Source organism: Vipera berus (assembly GCF_964194415.1).
Source record: "Vipera berus genome assembly, chromosome: 4".
Lineage (NCBI taxonomy): Eukaryota > Metazoa > Chordata > Lepidosauria > Squamata > Viperidae > Vipera > Vipera berus.
In genome coordinates, this window is record NC_138206.1 from 74,383,211 (window position 1) to 74,406,041 (window position 22,831).

Consider the following 22,831-nt stretch of genomic DNA (forward strand, 5'->3'; position numbering starts at 1 on the left):
AGGCAGAAATTGGTCCACTGTAGGTTAAATGGGACAACTTTAAACCACATTTACACAATTAGGGGCTGGCACATATTCTCTCCACTACATCTTACATTAAGAATATTTTCCCTTCCTCCTTAGTTTAATATTATACTTACATTTGCACTGACACAATCCTAATTAAAGCTAACAGGAATTTATTATGAAATTGCTGGGATTAAATTTCAAGAAATGTTGAAGCAGTGGAAGAAAGCTCTTCTTTAAGTACAAATGAAAACTTCAGAAAAATTAAAATACGATATTTTACAAATATAAAGTCACTGCATTATGATTTCTTTATGAAATATGTTTAATGTATACAATTGATAAATTAACCCATATATATAATTTTAAAGTTACTGATACATGCTATTAAACATATTTTTTTAATTTTTTTACTTCAAGTTGATACACTTTTTAATGTCTGTCTAATGTTTTAGGAGAAACTGGTAGGCAATAGGTCCAGTTTTTAAAACAGGCTATCTATGTTATAGTAGAAACATATGGAAAAGGAACCAAGGTTCAGAATATACAATATACTGTATCATAGGGATTTTCCATTTTATTTTTTTAATCTGAGGTAGTATCTACTGTCAGTTTCAGCTTCTATTTATCCTTATTTTAATTGTTTTATGCCTTCTAAAAACTGAATGCTTATCTATAATCTCTACCTATTCCTGTTTGATTTCTAATTTGGTATAAGTATTCATTCTTAACCATTTTATGGACTATTTAAAACGTGTTTGGAAATATTTTCTACTATTATTCCATAATATTTCAGACAATAGAAAATAGGTAAAAACCCACAATCGTTTGTAATACATGTTTCAAATGAATGGATGGATGAAATTTTATTTATGACTAATTATATTTGGCATAATGTTTATCATCAGCATTCCTTAACCTGTAACTCATCTCTGTGTAACCAGTACAGCAGTTAAGCATTCTCACTGGGCATACTGTATAAGCTATATTTCTTTGGCTTGAAAACTGCAAAATGAATTTGCAAAAAACACTGACATTACCAAAAATGTTAAACATGCAGTACTGTTCTTCAATTGTGGTTTTATATAAGACTTGTCTTCCTCAGCCTGACATCCAAGCTAGCTTTTGTATGTAACTAAGAAAGAGACTTTTTGAATATTCTTGATACCAATATCAAGAAGCGGATTATTTGGACCCTTACCAATCGGGTTTCAGGCCCGGGTACAGCACGGAGACGGCATTGGTCGCTCTGGTGAATGATCTCTGGAGGGCTCGGGATAGGGGATATTCCTCTGTGCTAGTCCTATTAGACCTCTCGGCGGCTTTCGATACCATCGACCATGGTATCTTGCTGCGGCGTCTCAGGGGATTGGGAGTGGGAGGCACAGTTCTTCAGTGGTTCTCCTCCTATCTCCTGGGACGCTCGCAGTCGGTGTTGGCAGGGGGGCAGAGATCGGCCCGTAGGTCTCTCGTTTGTGGAGTTCCTCAGGGGTCGGTTCTCTCGCCTCTCCTGTTCAACATCTACATGAAACCGCTGGGTGAGATCATTCGTGGTTTTGGAGTTGGGTATCATCAATATGCCGATGATACCCAACTTTTCCTTTCGACCCCAAACCACCCCAGTGATGCCCTCGCTGTGATGTCCCGTTGCCTGGAGGCGGTTCGGGTCTGGATGGGGAGGAACAGACTTCAACTCAACCCTGACAAGACTGAGTGGCTGTGCATTCCGGCATCCCGGGACATTCAAAATGTTCCATCTCTTTCTATGGGGGGTGAGCTTTTACCCCCCGTGGATAGGGCTCGCAACTTGGGAGTCCTCCTAGATTCACGGCTTACTCTGGAAGATCATATAGTGGCCGTGACTAGGGGGGCTTTCGCCCAGGTTCGCCTGGTGCGCCAGTTGCGGCCCTATCTGGACCGGGATGCTCTGTGTACGGTCACTCATGCGCTCGTGACCTCTCGCCTTGACTACTGTAACGCTCTCTACATGGGGCTTCCCTTGAAGACCACTCGGAGGCTCCAACTGGTACAGAATGCGGCCGCGAGAGTTGTCTTGGGAGTTTCCCTGTACTCCCATGTTACACCTTTGCTCCGTGAGCTGCATTGGCTACCAGTTGTCTTCCATGTGAGGTTCAAGGTCCTGGTTATGATCTTTAAGTCCTTACATGGCATGGGTCCGGATTACCTCGGGGACCACCTGCTGCCGGCGTCAACTTCCCTCCGCCCAGTACGTGCCCACAGAGAGGGCCTCCTCAGGGTGCCTCCGGTCAGGGAATGTCGACTGGCGGCCCCCAGGGGGAGGGCCTTCTCTGTGGGCGCTCCGGCATTATGGAACCAGCTGCCGGTTGAGCTCCGGATGGCATCAGACCTCCGATCCTTCCGCCGCGGGCTGAAGACCCATTTATTTGAATTAGCTGGTCTGGCCTGATGGGGGAATATGGGTTTTTAAATCGATTTTTTAGTATTTTATTATTGTTGTTTTTAACTGGGCACTGGTTTAATTTTCTTTTAACTTTTGTATCGTTGTTTATATATGCCCTGTGAACCGCCCTGAGTCCCTAGGGAGAAGGGCGGTATAGAAATCAAATAAAACTAAACTAAACTAAACTATTAATCAAGACATTATGTAGCTACTGAACATATATTAAAATAAAGAACACAATAAAAAGATGCGGTTATCATCTGGTCTTCTTTTAACACTGACAGGGTAATTTACACAAAGTAATGAAAACTCTAGTCAAATATATAATAAAAAGGTTAAACAGTATCAACACTAAAAAGAGTTATATGTGACAAATAAAACACAGCAACATCTAATGAACAACCTTATGGCAAGCCTTTATGATTAACTAAATGAACATAATCTATAACATGGTAAGATCAGCCTATTAAATACCTGCTTATAATGCAGCATATGCCTCTCCAAAGTATTCCGTATAAAAGGTGACTTTCTTTGCAAAGTGGAACTGTCACTATCACTACGATATAGCTGACAGAAAGATGTGAAACACTGATTATAGTCAATCTTAATACAATTTAAAGTTTAAAGACAGTAATTCTATTATAGTTATCCACATTAATTTGAAATGATTTCCTTTAGATACATCTGATGCAAATTTCAGTCCTATCGTTCTTGTATCTTCTATTATTGATTTATAGCAACAAAAAATATTTTTTCAAAAAACAAATGAAAAATCAATGAAAGTGGATGCATTTTTGCCCATATCTATATCATTCCTTATCTGCAAGAACCCCTTTCCCTGATCAACTGAGGAAAATGACTTCTGCCTTATAGGTATGGCACAATTAAGGAATGATATTTTCAGAAGCAGCCTCTAACGTAGCTTTCCCATAAAAAATTCATCAGCAAGGTAATGATACTGGAAGATATAAGCAATGCTTATGATAGCAGTAAAAATCAATTTGATCGCGAAGGGGGAGAGCGGGGTGCGGTTGCCTCCGAGGCTCGGGAGCGGGTCGTGGGACTACCAATTCCCAGGACGTTGGGGAACGGCAGCAGGTGTATGAACAGAGGGCCGTATCGATACCGGGAGGGTCATCTCCGCTATCTACAAGCGGTGAGGCGCTCCGACCCTCTGTCTCTTCCCCGAGGTCCCGGGAGCGAGGATGTGCAGCCTCCTGAGCTCCGGCTGGTCTACCTGAATGCCAGATCCGTTGCTAATAAGGCTCCCCTTGTTCGGGATCTAGTTGAGGGTGAGCATGCGGACCTGGCTTGCATCACGGAGACTTGGTTGGGCCCAGAGGGCGGTGTTCCTTTGGTTGATCTTTGCCCACCAGGTTTCCGGGTGCTACACCAGCCCCGGGCTCATGGTAGGGGCGGGGGAGTGGCGGTAGTTATTAGGGAGACCCTATGTCCGCGGGAGACCACCATTCCTCAGATAGTCGGGTGGTCCTGGGGCACAGTTGGGCTTGCTGCTGGTGTACCTTTCGCCTAGTTGCGCAGCGGCAGCCCTGCCTGAGCTACTCGATGTCCTCTCGGGGTTGGTGATTGAGTTCCCCAAACCTATAGTTTTGGGCAACTTCAATCTACCATCCCTAGGAGGATCATCTGAGTTAGCTCGGGAGTTCATGGCTTCCATGACGGCCATGGACCTGACGCAAGTAATTCTTGGACCGACTCATGAGGGAGGCCACACCCTTGACTTGGTTTTCTTATCTGGACGGTGGTTTGATGATCTTGGTGGGGGCTCTCCAACTGTTATGCCCCTGTCATGGACCGATCATCACCTCCTGCGGCTGGTCTTCCGTTTTGCCACCCCCCGCCGTGGGTGTACGGAGCCAACTAGATGGTACCGCCCCAGGCGCTTAATGGATCCGGACAGGTTCCAGGCAGCGCTTGGGGCCCCACCTGCCTCCCCTGCTCACAACTCGGCGGATGCCTTAGTGGAAGCCTGGGAAAGGGCGGCCACGGAGGCACTTGACCGACTTGTACCCTTGCAGCCCCTGACCCGGCGCAGATCCCAGCGAGCCCCATGGTTCTCTGCGGAGCTCCGGGAGATGAAGCGTCGGAGACGGGGCCTAGAAAGCCGTTGGAGGTCCAGTCAATCTGAATCCGACCGGTTGCGACTAAGAACCCATATTAGGTCTTATCTCGCAGCGATAAAAGCGGCGAGATCTAATTACTTCTCCGCCCTCATCGCGTCTGCAGATAATCGCCCGGCCGCCCTGTTTAGGGTGACCAGCTCCCTTCTCAATCAGGAGGTGAGGGAGGAGCCCTTGCAGGGTCGTGCTGAGGAATTTGGTCAATATCTGTTGGATAAAATCGCTCGGATTCGGACTGGCCTGGACTCCAACTGGGCAGAGTCTGACGAACAGGACACGGGCGGTCTTGTCGATGTTATCTGGGAGGAGTTTGATCCTGTGACTCCGAAGGAAGTGGACAGGATTATGAGGAGATTGAGCTCCACCACATGTTTATTGGACCCGTGCCCTTCCTGGCTGGTTTATGCAGCTCGGGAGGGGACACGAGGCTGGTTCCAGGCGGTTATATCTGCTTCTTTGAGTGAGGGTAATTTCCCCGCCGCCTTGAAGGAGGCGGTGGTGAGACCTCTCCTCAAGAAGCCCGCCTTGGACCCAGCTGTGTTAAATAACTTTCGTCCAGTCTCCAACCTTCGCTTTCTTGCGAAGGTTGTTGAGAGTGTGGTGGCGCATCAGCTCCCTCTGGTCCTGGATGAAGCGGATTATCTAGACCCGTGCCAATCGGGTTTCAGGCCCGGGTACAGCACAGAGACAGCATTGGTCGCTCTGGTGAATGATCTCTGGAGGGCCCGGTGGGTGCGCCAATCCTTTGGAACCGCTTACCAGCTGAAATCTGGATGGCCCCCGACCTTCGCTCCTTCCGGCGTGATCTAAAAACTTATCTATTCCAACAAGCCGGCCTGGCCTGATGGATCTGGGTTTTACAATTTTCTCACTCTGTTACTTTATTGTATTCCTACTTTATTGCTCTGTACACCGCCCTGAGTCCTCTGGGAGAAGGGCGGTATATAAAACAAATAAATAAATAAATAAAAATAAAAAAATTTACCTGTAATGTAATCTGTGCCATGAATTAATACTTTATATATAATATTTGTTATGTATTATGTTTGTGCTTTGGAAGAATGTACTTTATATAAAAAACACTATCTAATATAAGACAATCCAGATTTTGACAAATTTGTAATGGCATTGTCCTTCAGCATTCTGGTTAGAGCTGATATGAGCTGGAATGCACAAGCATGAAGAGGATAGCACACTCTATACTAGACATGTCAAACTCAAGGCCCGCGAGGCCACCCTGGAGAAAGTGAGGGGCTAGCCCCCACTGCCTCAGCCCTGGCCCACCCCAACCTGGACACGTGGAGAGGAGGTGGCGAGCATGCGGGGGGCTGGCAATGCCTGGCAGCAATTGCAGCTCATTGGCCCCTCAGCCAATATGCTGTGCTCAGCCATGCCCACATGCATCGGACCTGTACTCCTCGGGATCCTGCAGCCTGCACAGCACAGGTAGGGTTGAACACTGCAGCTGTCAGGCTGGTTTTTTAAGTAAAGACAGAGGGTGGGGCTGCAGTGAGGCAGCCTAGACGGTCATTGTCATTGCCATGCCCACTCGGCCTCCACTGTCCAATCTCATCCTCTAGCTCCAGCCACACACATGGGATGAGCCTCCTGCATGCCGCTATACCTCTGATGGCCCAAGTGAAGGGGAAGGATGGCGAGTTTCCATCCCCAAGAGGCAACTGGAACTCCTTTCCCTGCTCTGCCCTGCATGAGCCAGGCCCAGAGATGCCCTCTGCTGGAGTTGGGATGGCGTTTGAGGCTTGCCTTCCGATCCTGCTTTCCATCCCTTGGCCCCACCCCACGTGAACCACACTCATGCACCTTGGGGCCTTGCAGCCAGGCCACCCCCATCCCGCCTTGCCCCACAGCAGTGGCACCACCAGCAGCAGCAGCCCCTAAACCCCTCCACTGTCCTCCAGCCTGGGAAACCCAGCCTGGCCAAGAAGAGTGAGCACAGCAGCAGTAGCCTCGAGGATCAGGTAAGTGCGGCTGGGTGCCCCCTCGGGGAAACTGGGCTGGACTGCAGGGTCCCAGTGCCCCAGGAGCTCGAGGGCCAGGCTGGGTGGTTGCTCTCTGCTGCCCAGGACTCTGGGCAGCCCAGGGGACCCTCAACACTAACTGGGCACCCAGATCCTCCTCCAGGCAATCCGTGCCTGGCCTCCTCTCTGCTTGGGACATGGTGTTCCATTGGCTCTGCACCCCAGGATTTGTGTCGCAGTTGTCCTTCTCCATGGGGTGGCTCACACATCATCAGGCCGTTCTAGGCCATGCCTCCACATCCATCTGAGTGCCACATTTCCCTCTGCAATGCGGTGGAAGGCAACCCAAAGCCAGCCCTCGCCAACGCTTTGCTTGTGTTGCCCTGCGCTCCCATCTCCCCACCTTTTGTCCCACAGGCCAGGCAGAGGATGGCACAAGCAGAGCACTGGCAGGGCCAGCTCCAGGTCACTTACTCTACTGCTAATGTGGCCCTCTATGAAATTGAGTTTCACACCCCTGCTCTATACATTTACTTGTTCAATCTTAATGAGTATCCAGATATTTTAATGCACATATATAGTAAGAAAGCTTTTGTAGATACCTTGGCTTGTATTAATTAATGAGAAAAAGGTCCTAAAATATGTATTCTGCTAATAAGTTATTTACACAAATTTTAAACAGAATTATTTAGCATTCCAAATGACTTTTGCTATGAAATTTTCTACTCACTCGGCAAACATATTGACTTCGTGCACCAGGTGAAAATGTCTGTGAGCGAACAATAGTATTATTACGAACAAATGCAGAACCACGGGATCGATGGCCTAGTCTGTTTTTATGAGGCAAAACCATTTCTTCAGGAAAAAGATCTTCTGTATTAGTGTCCTTGTCCACCTATAGTAACAATCAAAATCTCAATACTTTTCTTCACAAAGAAAGCACAAGTATTTTAAGGAGTAATTTTAAAGTAATTTGTTCATTAAATACTTGTAATAAAAATCAAATTTATAGTGCCTTCTTTCCTAAAAAAAAAAGAAAATAAATAAGCATTCATGATTTAAACATAAAATCCAAGTCCCATAAAGATTTAGGAAAAACTGTAACAGTTATATTTACTTGCCTTTAAAGTTGGAGCCTGATTTTTTCCAGAAATATACTGATCTGTTTGAGATGCAAATGTAGGAATCTGCAATGATTCACCACAATAGGACTCCAAGTGATGACTGGGCTGCATGCAATTACTACATCCACTATCAACTGATTCTGCTTGCCAGCTTCTGCAGAGGAAATATTTTAAATTATTTTATTGATTATTTGATTTATTTTATGAAATTCAGTCACTGGTGATTTGAATGAGCAATAGGTAACTTGGAGAAAAAAAGAACAGCTAAACTGTTAGGGATTTGTTGTGCAGAGGTCTCCTTGTGCTACCAAGGAGTTGCACAGACAAGGAAGGGTACTGAGAGCAGTAAGAGTCACACAGTAACCACAAGAGTACACTGAGTTGTAAAAGCAAAAAGTATTTTAGTTTTGAGGTGGTGTAAAAACAAAAATGCACGGTCAAAAATAAACAGTCCAGGTCATACACAATAGCAACAGTCCAAGGAGTAATCCAAAATACAAAGTCTTCTTACCGTTCCAGAGGTCAATACACAGTTGTACAGGTTTATCACAGTAGTAAACCAATAGTACAGGAAAACAGAGCAAAAACAGTAATAGTAGAGAGCAGTGAATTCAGAGAGAGAGAAGCTACGTTCCTAGCTTTGTCTTATGGCCATGAGAACACTTACACACCCATTGACCAATTAACATCTTAAAGTCACAAACATCATGGTTAATATATTTTCAACCCAACATTTAAAATCAGCCACCAAGGATTAAGAAATTCTTTTATTTCTATGTAAGAGAATACAAGATTTATATATTGGATAATAAACTAAATCAGTCAATTGGAGGCAGACAATATAAGTCTCTAGGGACGCGGTGGCTCAGTGGGTTAGGACGCTGAGCTTGTCGATCAGATGGTTGGCAGTTTGGCGGGTCAAATCCCAAATGCTGCGTAACAGAGTGAGCGCCTGTTACTCGTCCCAGCTTCTGCCAACCTAGCAGTTCGAAAGCACGTAAAAAATGCAAGTAGAAAAATAGGGACCACTACGGTGGGAAGGTAACAGTGTTCCGTGCGCCTTTAGCGTCTAGTCATGCCGGCCACATGACCACGGAGACGTCCTCGGACAAACGCTGGCTCTTCGGCTTTGAAACGGAGATGAGCACCGGCCCCTAGAGTCGGAAACAACTAGCACGCATGTACGGGGGAACCTTTACCTTTACCTTTTAATATAAGTCTTTCCTAAGCCTTTCCTGAAAAGGTCTTGAAAAAACAGCCATAATATACCTAGCAGAGCAGGTCAGATAGATTGATTTCTATATTGTATTTACTGCATCATAATTCTAACAAATGTGCAATCTTTATCACTAGACTGCTCAGATATGGAATCAAAATCAATAAGATGGCTTCTTTATGTTCATAGAAGTATTTACTGCTTACATATATATTTTTCAGATGTATAGAATGCTATTTATTCTATGTTTAAAATTTTGCTCAAACCAAACTAAAGAGACAATGACAAGGTGGGCGAAAAACTTTGGTCACAATAAAGAATTAGAAAAATGGCAAAAATTATGGGAGAGAAATTATAAATTGACTGTCAACTGCGTATAAAGAAAATTTATACAGTATAAAAAGTTTTATAGATGGCACTTGCCACCAGCAAGATTAGCAAAAATGTTTAAAAATGTGTCAGATAAATGTTGGAAATTTAAACATAATTCAGGTACATACTATCATATCTGGTGGACATGTGACAAAGTAAAGGCCTTTTTGAAAAAAATACATGCTTGGTTAGAAAAAATATTAGGAGAACATGTAGTATTTAATCCTGAAATTTTTTTGTTAGGTATAATACCAGAAAAGATTAATAAGCAAAATTTATATTTGGTTCTACATATTATAACGGCAGCAAGAATAAGTTATGCGCAATGTTGGAAGAATGAGCAAATACCATCAGAGGAAGAAGTAATTAAAAAAATACTGGAATGCGCTGAGATGGACAGACTAACGGCGGCATCTCCCTGGGATCAAGGAGGTGCCGCAGACCGGCTATGCGGACCCGATCGACCACCACCGAGGAGCCTTGATAGCGGCGCTGAACTTCTCCAGGCCCCGGTCACCCAATCTCACCGAAAACCCCCCGACGGCAGCACCACTAGATGAGGCGTGGCGATCTCCGTGCCGATCAACACCCCTAAAGACGCCAGGATGCAGCTGACCGTTGGAGATGACGGCGGCTAGACCACCGAGGCCATCAACATCTGGCCTCCTCCAGCTCCGAACCCCCCTGCCCTCCCTCGCCCCACAGGACATGATGGGCCTGGGTGCAAGCCACGGTGGCAGAGTGGCCTGTCCTACACCTGCAGCCCCATAGAGGTGAGAGCTCTATGGGGTATGCTTCACCCAGAGTGGGTCCTGGACCACCCCCAGAAGCAGAATCACAATCCATCGTGAGAGGATGGGGAGTGGACTGCTTCTGGGGTTCACCCAACCAAGTGGCAGTGGCTGGGTGACGGTCCAGATACCCACCTACCCGACTACACCCTCCTTCTAATGCTCCACCCAGGGGACCGCCTTCCCAATGCTCCCCAATGCTCCCTATGCGGCTTCAATATTCTTGCATAGATCTACTCGCCCTCAGGAGTTCCCCCCTCACCTGGGTTCGTCCTGCCTTCAACTCATCATACCTCGATGACGGGCCCGACCATTGGGCCTCTGAGAGATGGCCAGGCAGGGTCAGGGGCCTCCATCACAAGACCAACAAGAGGCCCCTGGTTAAGTTTCTTGTTAAGTTTTTTTTTTGTCGGGTTAGGGAGGGGGGCGGGAAAAGAGTATGGCTGCTCGGGGAAGGCAGACCTTCCGGGTGCCATAACGCAGGCCAGGCTTACGACCATTCGCCATGGTGAGAAACGAGGACCAGTCGCCGACAATAACCGATGGCGTACTGACGAACATCCTATTCCCAGGATGGTGGGGAATGGCAGAAGGTGCACAAACAGAGGGCCGTATCGTCACCGGGAGTGTCATCTCCGCTCTGTACAAGCGGTGAGACGCTCCGACCCTCTGTACTTCCCCGGAGGTCCCGGGAGCGAAGGTGTGCAGCCTCCCATGCTAAGGCTGGTCTACCTGAATGCCAGGTCCGTAGCTAACAAGGCACACCTTGTTCGTGACCTAGTGGAGAGCGAGCACGCGGACCTGGCTTGCATCACGGAAACCTGGCTGGGCCAAGAGGGTGGTGTCCCTCTAGTTGACCTCTGCCCGCCAGGTTTCCAGGTGCTGCACCAGCCTCGGGCCCATGGGAGGGGCGGGGGAGTGGCAGTTATCATCAGGGAATCCCTTAGCCCGCGAGAGATCACCGTCCCTCAGATGGTCGGGTGTGAGTCTCTCCTACTGAGATACGGCCCGGGGGCGCAGTTGGGCCTGCTGCTGGCATACCTACCACCTAATCGTGCAGCGGCAGCCCTGCCCGAGCTACTCGATGTCCTCTCAGGGTTGGTGGTTGAATTCCCAAGACTCATGGTCTTGGGCGACTTTAACCTACCGTCCTTGGGAGGATCGTCCGATCTGGCTCGGGAGTTCATGGCTTCCATGGCGGCCATGGACCTGTCGCAAATAATTTCTGGACCGACTCATGAGAGAGGCCACACCCCAGACTTGGTGTTCTTATCTGGACGGTGGCGCGATGATATCGGTGGGGGTGCCACGACTATTATGCCCCTGTCATGGACCGATCATCACCTCGTGCGGCTAGACTTCCCCTTTGCCACCCCCCGCCGTGGGTGCGCGGTGCCAACCAGATGGTACCGCCCTAGGCGCCTAATGGACCCTGATAGGTTCCAGGCAGCGCTTGGGGACGCACATGCACTCCCTGCTCACAGCTCGGCGGATGCCTTAGTGGAAGCCTGGGAGAAGGCAGCCACGGAGGCTCTGGACCGAGTTGTACCCTTGCGGCCTCTGACCCGGTGCAGATCCCAGCGAGCCCCATGGTTCACCGCGGAGCTCCGGGAAATGAAGCGTCGGAGACGGGGCCTAGAGAGCCGTTGGAGATCCAGTCGATCCGAATCCGACCGATTGCGATTAAGAATCCTCACCAGGTCTTATCTCGCTGCGATAAGGGTGGCAAAATCCAACTACTTTTCCACCCTCATCGCGTCCGCAGATAATCGCCCGGCTGCCTTGTTCAGGGTGACTCGCTCCCTACTGAACCAAGAGGTGAGGGAGGAACCCTTGCAGGGTCGAGCCGAGGAATTCGGTCAGTATCTGCTGGATAAAATTGCTCGGATCCGAAACGGCCTGGACTCCAACTGGGCTGAGTTGGAAGAACAAGGCATGGACAGTCTTGTCGACGTCATCTGGGAGGAATTTGATCCTGTGACTCCTAAGGAAGTGGACAGGATTATGAGGAGGTTGAGCTCCTCCACATGCTTACTGGACCCGTGCCCTTCCTGGCTGGCATATGCAGCTCGAGAGGGGACACGAGGCTGGTTCCTGGCGGTCATCTCCGCTTCTCTGAGGGAGGGTCACTTCCCCACCGCCTTGAAGGAGGCGGTGGTGAGGCCTCTCCTCAAGAAGCCCACCTTGGACCCATCCTCATTGAATAACTTTCGTCCAGTCTCCAATCTTCGCTTCCTTGCGAAGGTTGTTGAGAGCGTGGTGGCGCACCAACTCCCTCAGATCCTGGATGAAGCGGTTTATCTAGACCCGTACCAATCGGGCTTCAGGCCGGGCTACAGCACGGAGACGGCATTGGTCGCTCTGATAAATGATCTCTGGAGAGCCCGGGACAGGGGCCATTCCTCTGTCCTAGTCTTATTAGACCTCTCGGCGGCTTTCGATACCATCGACCATGGTATCTTGCTGCGACGCCTCAGGGGACTGGGAGTGGGAGGCACGGTTCTGCGTTGGTTCTCCTCCTTTCTCCAGGGCCGCTCGCAGTCGGTGTTGGCAGGGGGACAGAGGTCGACCCCGAGGCCTCTCGCTTGCGGAGTCCCTCAGGGGTCGGTCCTCTCGCCTCTCCTGTTCAACATCTACATGAAACCGCTGGGCGAGATCATTCGCAGCTTTGGAGTAGGGTACCATCAGTATGCTGATGACACCCAGCTTTTCATCTCAACTCCAAACAACATCAGTGATGCCCTCGACGTGATGTCTCGCTGCCTGAAAGCGGTCCGGGAATGGATGGGGAGGAACAGGCTTCAACTGAACCCGGACAAGACTGAATGGCTGTACGTACCGGCAAGCCAGGATACTCAGAACATCCCATCCCTTAACATCGGGGACAAGTTACTACCCCCTGTTGATAGGGCCCGCAACCTGGGTGTCCTCCTTGACTCGCAGCTCTCCCTGGAAGATCACATAGGAGCTGTGACCAAGGGGGCCTTCTCCCGGGTTCGACTAGTTCGCCAATTACGGCCTTATCTGGACCTGGATGCCTTACGTACAGTCACCCATGCTCTTGTGACCTCTCGCCTAGACTACTGTAACGCTCTCTACTTGGGGCTGCCCTTGAGATCCACTCGGAAGCTTCAACTGGTGCAAAGTGCAGCGGCACGGACACTCTTGGGAGCCTCCCGATACTCCCATATCACACCTCTCCTCCGTGCACTGCACTGGCTTCCAGTTGCCTTCCGTGTGAAGTTCAAGGTGCTAACAATGACTTACAAAGCCCTACATGGCATGGGTCCGGACTACCTACGGGAGCACCTTCTGCCAATGTCAGCACCCCACCGTCCTGTGCGCTCCCACAGAGAGGGCCTCCTCAGGGTGCCACCGCTCAAGGAATGTCGGCTGGTGGCCCCCAGGGGGAGGGCATTCTCAGTGGGTGCGCCAGCCCTCTGGAACAGCTTACCAACCGAAATCCGGATGGCCCCCGACCTCCGCACCTTCCGGCGCGAATTAAAAACTTATCTGTTCCAGCAGTCTGGCCTGGCCTGATAGCTCTAATCTGGGGTCCCAGCTTGTATTTTACTATTGTTTGTTTTCACTATTGTTCATTCTGTATGCCTACCTTATTCTGTACACCGCCCCGAGTCCCTCGGGAGAAGGGCGGTTTATAAAAACAAATAAATAAATAAATAAATAAATAACTATGAGGCTGAAAGACAAAGAAGAAACAGAATATTACCAAAGCTGGAATTTATTCTACAAATGGTTAGAGGAGAGAACCAAAGAGTAGGACTGGATTATGTATTAGCGTTTTATGAACCCAGATCACATGCTGATTGAAAAATTAACATATGTATGTAGAGGGGAGAAAAACAATAAAAAGCTTACTATGGAGTAAAATTTTGTTCAAACATGTACATGAACTCATGTTGGCTCAGAAAAAAATACGGATTTGTGTACTCCTTAAGTTCAGCACAAAGGCTCAAATAGTTGAAGTCTGTTTCAGCTACATATGCTTAAGATACTTCTTACAATAATGAGGGAAAGTCATGCTAGGATTAATTGAATATATTTAAGATTCATGTCAAAATATCAAGCATCAGAAATGGACACTCCAAATTCTACACATTCTTATTGTATGCATTCTTCACAATAAAAAGTACCTCTCTGACACAACTTCTCCTTGATCTTGTTTTTGTTCCATCTGTAGTATTTCCTCTTCTGTGTACTCCAGTTTTACTCTCTCCTCTGCAAGTTCTCTCTCCACAGCTTCCAGTTGAGCTGTTGTCCTAGCTAAAAGTTCTGCCACAGCATCCTAGAGAAGAAAGGAGAGTTCAGATTGAATTATTCCCATTTTATTTATATGTGAGCTGGAATTCATATTTTCAGTGCATAATAACATGCCAAAAGGGTCTTAAATTAGCCAATATGCAATATATTCTACACTTTGGGAAATTCTCATACATAAAGGGTACCATTTCATACTGAATTCCAAAAGATATCCCTTTCTGCTGTATATTTTCATTGTTCTGCATTGTTTCCAGAATAGGCTATATTTTCTTAAATTCAGATCTAAAATATAGCACGTAGAATAATTAATACATTTCAAAATAACCTAAACATGATCAAACAATTCAAAATGGATGCATAGACAGAACATACTCACACTTTTAGCATGACCAGCAGATCAATGCCAGTTAAACAGTTCCACTGATAATAAAGTTTCACCAATGCAGCTTTTTATCAATTGCCTCATTTATCTAGCATTTCAGACAAATCTTCCTTTAGTATCAAGTATCACATAAACATAGAAACACAAGAAAAATTATGTATGACTATACCATTTTCATTATATTTTTATTTTCAATAGAATGAGAAGCACTTTCTTCACGCTTAGGTTGTTCTTTTTTTTGTTCACAATCTGAATCAATGAAGGTCTGAACAGGATACCAGCAAAGCTGCATCTCACTAGAATTCTCATAGTTAGCTAGGCTGATCTGAGCAATGCCCTGTGAACATACCAATGCAAAATGTGTCAATGTAACATAGAAAACATTTCTATTACAAAACTATTTATTTTAATAAAGAACATTAGCTTCAATATTTAAGGAATACTCATCGCATTCTCTGTGAGTAGCCTCATTGCCTACAATTCTCTGCAGATGTTTTTTCACATCTAATTCTAATAAATTAGCTTTGATTTTTTGATAGTTCAGGGGTAGGGAACCTTGGCTCTTTTATGACTTGTGGACTTCAACTCCCAGAATTCCTGAGTCAGCATGGCTGGTTCAGGAATTCTGGGTGTTGAAGTCCACAAGTCATAAAAGAGCCAAGGTTCCCTACCCCTGCACTAGTTAATAGGGATATGTAAAACATTTTCAGTGTAAAATGTTTCCAGCTCAAAAAAAAAATCTGTCTTAAGTTTGAAACCTTTGCTTCAACCCTGAAATGGGTCGTTCTGACCATTCTGGAACATTACATGGAAAGGAATCTCTTACCAATAATTCTTCTTGTTGCTGCTGGCCAAGTGAACAAATGTAAAGATGAAGCACTTTGAGTTTTAAGGTATTTGATTGTACAGGAATCTGAAAGACTTCATTAAATATTAATGAAGCCTGGAATTCCAAAGCCTTAGAGCAATATGTGGTTGTGGTGCCTGACTCAACAGATGGCAAGTATATTCTCAAGTGTCTGAAAAAAAGAAAAACTCCTATATAGTAAGAGTATCAATAAAATATATGAAATTGGTAAATACGTTCTATTTTTATCTTTTTAAATGGTCATTACAGCATTGTACTGCAAAAGGCTGTAATTCTTTTGCATCTGCTGAAGCAATAATTTGGGATAGTCAATACGATATGAATGCTGGCAATTCTGGATGCTTACAAGTAGTTCTCAACTTATGACCGCAGTTGGGACCAGAATTTCTGTTGCTAATAAATGCAGTTGTAACTTGATAGTGCATAATTAATCACATATCTTGACATTTGATAGGATTAAAAAGATAGTGTTAGAATAATATACAGATCTCAACATACATTTTACAGCCTTCTTTGATGGCAAAGCCAGTAAAATTCTTTAGCTGCAACACATGGACAAGGAGACATTCATTTCCACTGTCATGCCTAAAAAACAACATAACCAGTTAACTGCCACTCTATTCTCAAACATACAAGCTATAGATTTACATATGGTATAGTTTTGTTTTTATATAACTGATATATACAGCATTATATTATAATGTAACTTTAAAATAGCAACAGCAACCTAGAATTACTAACTAATTTAATTTAAAATTCCTCTTCATTTTAGCAGAAATGTCTGACACAGCTAGTAGAACTTATGAGAATTCTAATCCATTCTCATATGTCTGGGAAACTGCTTAATTTAGCAATTTAAAGGTAGTATTTACTGATGACCACTTCTTGGATTACTGCCTTGTCGTGGCGAAGGGGCTTGCATAATTCAATGAAGCTATGAGCTATCCCATGGACGGCCACCCAAGACGGACAGGTCATAGCAAAGAGTTCTGAGAAAACGTGATCCACTGGAGAAGGAAATGGCAACCCACTCCAGTATCTTTGCCATGAAAACCCCATGGACAGTACCAAAAGGAAAAAGATATGATGCTGGAAGATGAGCCACTCAGGTCGGAAGGCGTCCAATATTTATTTTTATTTTATTTATTTTAATTCCATTTATATCCCACCCTTCTCCGAAGACTCAGGGCGGCTTACAAGCTTAGCAGTAGCCTTCATTCTATGTATATGCCTGCTTATTAGGGCTTTCATACACCCCCCAAGCAGCATTATTACAAATATGCTACTGGGGAAGAGCAGAGGGCTAGTACTAGTAGTGCCAGAAAAAAATGAAGTGACTGGGCCAAAGCCGAAAGCACGCTGTTTAACTTATATGCAGAGCACATCATGAGAAAGGCAGGGCTAGATGAATCAAAAGTTGGAATTAAGATTGCCGGGAGAAATATCAGCAACCTAAGATGCAGATGATACCACTCTAATGGCAGAAAGTGAAGAGGGACTAAAGAGCCTCTTTTTGCAGGTGAAGAAGGAGAGTGCAAAAGTTTGCTTGAAACTTAACATTAAGAAAACCAAGATCATGGCATCCGGCCCTCTCAATTCCTGGCAAATAAATGGGGAAGAAATAGAGGTAATGACAGATTTTATTTTCCTGGGCTCCAAGATCACCGCAGATGGGGATTGCAGCCAAGAAATTAAAAGACGCTTGCTCCTGGGGAGGAAAGCCATGGTAAATCTAGACAGCACACTAAAAAGCAGAGACATCACCCTGCCAACAAAAGTGCATATAGCCAAGGCTATGGTCTTCCCAGTTGCAATGTATGGCTGTGAAAGTTGGACCATAAGAAAAGCTGAGCACCAAAGAATTGAGGCCTTTCAACTATGGTACTGGAGAAGACTCCTGCGAGTCCCTTGGACTGCAAGGTGTTCAAACCGGTCAGTCCTAGAGGAGATCAACCCTGACTGCTCTTTAGAAGGCCAGATCCTGAAGTTGAAACTCAAATACTTTGGCCACCTAATGAGAAGGACTCACTGGAGAAGAGCCTAATGCTGGGAAAGGTTGAGGGCAAGAGAAGAAGGGGATGACAGAGAATGAGGTGGCTGGATGGAGTCATTGAAGCAGTAGGCGTGAGCCTAAATGGACTCCAGAAGCTGGTAGAGGACAGGAAGGCCTGGAGGAATGTGGTCCATGGGGTTGCGATGGGTCGGACATGACTTCGCAAGTAACAACAAAAAAATTACTGATGAATCGTAAAATTTGAATGTACTGTGTGGTCTAGGTGGGAATTCTTTTAGCCCCATACTCTCTCTCTCTCTTTTTTTTTACAAATTAAAATAGTAATCATGAGATAGCCAAGAAGATGTACATTCACTACTCACAAGTGTTCCTGAATTTTGCTTTTGGTATATAATTAGTACTGACCAAGGCATAGAAAAATACTCACAGAAATCCAACCTGCATTTTGGGCTCTTCATTAGTGACACCATCATTATAAAGTGATTCTTCAACATCTTCATTTCTACATAGGAATTAAAAAAATTAATAACTTATCATTACAGTAGTACCCTGTCATTTTAAATAATACTAACTAATAAGTACAAAAAACACATCCTCTGCTTTCTGTATTATATGACAAACATTCGTCAAACTCAAATCTTAAAGACATTGTTTAATTCTATGGCATATAGTCAGTCCACATGTGATTAGCCTAATATCTAAACTTTATTTACTGGAAATCATCACATATGGTTATTTTGCTTATATTTTGTGTACTACTATGTAGTGTTCTGGTCTATTATAACTGAATTTTGTTATAAAGTTTTAGTGCTAGTTTACAGAGCATAGGCAGACAAAAGTACAAGGGTCCAACACAATGTTTCCTTACTCTCTCATAAATTGGCAGCTCTTCATTTTCAGCTACTTTTTTCTTCTCCTTTTAATTAATTTCTTTTTCTTGTTTAATTTCTACTCATTTTTAAAATGTAAAAATATTTTAAAAATAAATTTCCAAATGCCTAACTACCAATAAACAAGAAGAGTTCGTATTTCTGTGTAGCTATTATCCTCAGTAAACAACCAACAACATTTTAAGAACTAGATTAAAAAAGACTACTTTGCTAAAAAAAATATTTGCCATTAATCTTATTCAGTAGAAGATAAAAAGATCTTCATCAATTCTATAATATAGAATTTTTAAGGGGAATTAAGTATAATTCCATTTTACACATATCTGTACAATCTGACCTTTTGCTTAAAGCTTCAAACACGCCACTGTCACTAGCCAGGGAATAATTGGACAGACATGCTGAGACTCGCCTGGATCTCCTTTCCAATCTTCTAGTGCTATCTTCACGTAAGGTCACAGCTACAACGTGAAAAACAGTAAAGATAAGTTACACTGAAGATTTATTTATTGGATTTATTCTCTCTTTTTAATTTGTAAAGCATAAAGGCAGCATACATAATGCTAGCTCTTCCTATTTTCTCTTCATCAACAACCTTGTGAGCTGAGTTGGACTGTGAGACAGCGACCAGCCCAAGTAACTCACCCAATTTCCATGTCTAAGGGAGGACTCAACCTATTTTCACATGAACAACAAAAATAATTCAATTCAATTTACTAATACAAATATATTAAATGTGTCATACGTGTATTGAAATCTTAACACACCCTTGCCTGATCCAAGCTATCTTAAATTTATATCTGAATAATTTTAACTGAGACTTGAGCATTTGCTTGCATGACTATCCATACAATTCACTCCAAATCAGAAAGATAATACATGTTGTTAGAGCAAAACATAAAGAATATATTTATAAACCATTAACAATTTAACATGAGTATAGTCCAGACACATAGAAGATAATTGGGTGCATTCAGTTTATATAAACTATCCAACTCATAATCTTTTATGATTTTCTCATGACTGTTAACAGAGTGATTAATGCTCATTGTGTTATTGGCCTATGACATTTCCCTTCACTAACAAATCTAAAGTAACCCATGTCTTTGATTTATATTCAGGCTGGCAATGAATGGAAATAAGAGCAAATAGCACACTAATCATTCAGGCAATGACCAAGAACAAATGACACAAGGACCTTTAAACAAGCTACTAATGCCAATTATATACACATTAAGAGGAGCCAACTAGTGAAATCAAACACCAAAACTATGACTGATATAATTTGAAAGTAATTGTGTGCATTTGTTTCAATTCAACTATAATTATATCAAATGTTTTCTTAAAGTTATCTTTACCTGTATACGTTTCTTTAATGAGATAATCATGTCAATTATAATTTTAAATATTTCCATGGTGAATGTTTTTGTTGAAAGTTGCATGAAAATAATTATTCCATAAAAATGCAAAGTTTAAGATCAGTAAAAAAACAAAACAGTAAGCAAACTTTTGATATATAGCACAATGCAAACCAAGAAAATATGTTGTCATTTTATTCTTCAGGATTTTGGTTATACTGTAAAGTTTTTTATTATTATTTTTGTTAACCTCTACATATATATGTTAGTTTTTCAAACAGCATGTGATCTGGATTCATAAAACGCTAATCAGGTCCTATTCTTTTGTTCTCTCTTCTAACCATTTGTAGAATAAATTACAGCTTTGGTAATATTCTGTTTCTTCTTTATCTTTAGTCTCATAGTTAATCTGTCCATCTCTGCGCATTCCAGTATCTTTTTTATTACCTCTTCTTCTGAAGGTATTTGTTCATTTTTCCAACATTGCGCATAACTTATTCTTGCTGCAGTTACAATATTTAAAACCAAGTATAAATTTTGCTTATTGATCTTTTCTGGTACTATACCTAATAAAAAAAATTCAGGGTTAAATACTACATGTTCTCCTAATATTTTTTCTAGCCAAGCATGTATTTTTTCCAATAGGCCTTTACCTTGTCACATGTCCACCAAATATGATAGTATGTACCTAAGTTATGTTTACATTTCCAACATTTACCTGATATATTTTTAAACATTTTTGCTAGTCTAGCTGGAGGTAAGTGCCATCTATAAAACATTTTATACAAATTTTCTTTATACGCAGTTGACATTGTCAATTTATGATTTCTCTCCCACAATTTTTGCCATTTTTCTAATTCTATATTATAACCAAAGTTTTCTGCCCACCTTATCATTGTCCCTTTAATTTGTTCACTTTCCATCTCTAAAGTTAACAAAAAATTATACAATTTCTTAATTACCGGTAATTTCTCATCAGAAGTTAATAATATCTTATCAAACACATTTTGTTCTTTATAAAATCCATACAGTTTATCTTTTTCATATATATTTTGTATTTGTAAGCGTACCGACCATGACATGTTGATGCCCTGATGTTCCAGCTCTTGTTTCGATTTTAGCGTCCTGTCAGTATTTAAAATGTCTCTATATGTCCAGGTTTTTTCAAAATCTAACAAATTTGTATGTGAAAAGGCTTCAATTGTTGATAACCACCCTGGAATTTTTACATATATTTTCATTTTAATTTTTTCCCATACTGTTATCAAAGCAGTGTTATCAAATACAGTGATTTTGAAAATATCCATGGATTTTATTTTTCCCATACCACAAAAAAGTGTGCCACCCCAGCTGTAAGTCATGTCCCTCCAAATATAACAACCTTTTATTCCTAAACATTATCCATTCTTTCACTCATATTAATACAGATGCTTGATAATACAAAGCCCACTCAGGTAGACCAAAGCCTCCATTTTCCTTAGTATCTTGCAAAGTTTTCATCTTTATTCTAGCTTTCTTTCCTTGCCATACAAACTTCAAAACTAATGAATTAAACTTTTGAAAAAAATTTCCCTCAAGTTTTATCGGAATTGTCTGAAATAGAAATAAAATCTTAGGCAATATATTCATTTTAACTGTAGCTATTCTTCCTAATAATGACAATTTTAAATTCTTCCATTTTTCCAGGTCTAACTTTATTTGTTTCAATAACCTTGTGTAGTTATCTTCTTTTAATGTTGAGCACTTAGCTGATAAATATATACCCAAGTATTTTACCTTTTTCACTATCTGTACCTCTGTCACTTCTGACATTCGGCTTTTTTGCTTATCCGGAAGATTCTTAACTATTATCTTAGTTTTTTCTTTATTAATTTTTAGTCCCGCTATTTCACCATATTGTTCTAATTTCCCCCACAATTTTGGAATCATCTCCAAGGGATCTTCCAAAATAAAACACCAGCCACGGGCTCAGGGTAGGGGTGGAGGGGTGGCGGTGGTTGTTTGGGAGACTATGCCCGCGGGAGACCACCATTGTCCAGATGGCCGGGAGTGAGTCCCTCCTCCTGAGATGTGGCCCTCGGGCTCAGTTGGGCTTGTTGCTCACATACCTGGCGCCCAGCTGTGTGGCAACAGCCCTGCCCGAGCTGCTCGACACCCTCTCAGGGTTGGCGGTGGAGTTCCCCAGGCTTATAGTTCTGGGGGACTTCAATTTGCCTTCACTGGGAGGGTCGTCTGAGTTAGCTCGGGAGTTCATGGCTTCCATGACGGCCATGGGCCTGATCCAAGTGATTCAGGGCCCGACTCATGTGGGGGTTCACACTCTCGACCTGGTGTTCCTGTCTGGACAGTGGTTGGATGATCTGGGAGGGGGTTCACCAACCATTGTTCCCCTGTCATGGTCAGATCACTATCTCCTGCGGCTGGTCTTCCGTTATGCCACCCCCCGCCGCTGGGCTGCGGAACCGACCAGTGGTTCCGCCCCAGGCGCCTAATGGACCCTGAACGGTTCCAGATGGCGCTTGGGTCTATACCCATCACCCTCACCCACAGCCCAGTCGATGCCTTGGTGGATGCCTGGGAAAGGGTGGCTGCCGGGGAACTTGACTGTGTTGTACTCTTGCGACCTCTGATCCGGCGCAGATCCCGTTGGGCTCCATGGTTCTCTGCGGAGCTCCGGGAGATGAAGCGTCGGAGACGGGGTCAAGAGAGCGGTTGGAGGTCCAGCCGATCCGAATCTGACCGATTGCAGTTAAGAACCTTTATAAGGTCTTATCTTGCGGTGATGAGGATGGCGAAGTCTAATTACTTCGCTGCCCTCATCGCGTCCACAGATAATCGCCCGGCCGCCCTGTTTAGAGTGACTCGCTCCCTCCTTAACCAGGAGGTGAGGGAGGATCCCTTGCAGGGACGAGCCGAGGAGTTTAGTCATCATCTGGTGGACAAAATCGCTCAGATCCAGGCCGGTCTGCACTCTGACTGGACAGAGTCTG

At 44.0% G+C, this 22,831-nt stretch overlaps 1 protein-coding gene across 7 annotated transcripts in view; it reads right to left on the bottom strand.

Moving 5' to 3' along the window:
- Window positions 1-22,831, bottom strand: part of WWC3 (WWC family member 3) — a gene marked incomplete at its 5' end in the record, with an annotated part of 212,287 nt that overhangs the window by 12,717 nt on the left and 176,739 nt on the right. For all 7 annotated transcript variants that reach the window (XM_081327450.1, XM_081327446.1, XM_081327445.1 and 4 more), the window contains 9 exons: window positions 2,903-2,995; window positions 7,279-7,443; window positions 7,670-7,826; window positions 14,206-14,357; window positions 14,884-15,051; window positions 15,541-15,733; window positions 16,081-16,167; window positions 18,024-18,098; window positions 18,824-18,944. In XM_081327450.1, the coding sequence (XP_081183576.1) occupies window positions 2,903-2,995; window positions 7,279-7,443; window positions 7,670-7,826; window positions 14,206-14,357; window positions 14,884-15,051; window positions 15,541-15,733; window positions 16,081-16,167; window positions 18,024-18,098; window positions 18,824-18,944 (1,211 nt within the window). The remainder of the gene's footprint in view (window positions 1-2,902; window positions 2,996-7,278; window positions 7,444-7,669; window positions 7,827-14,205; window positions 14,358-14,883; window positions 15,052-15,540; window positions 15,734-16,080; window positions 16,168-18,023; window positions 18,099-18,823; window positions 18,945-22,831) is intronic.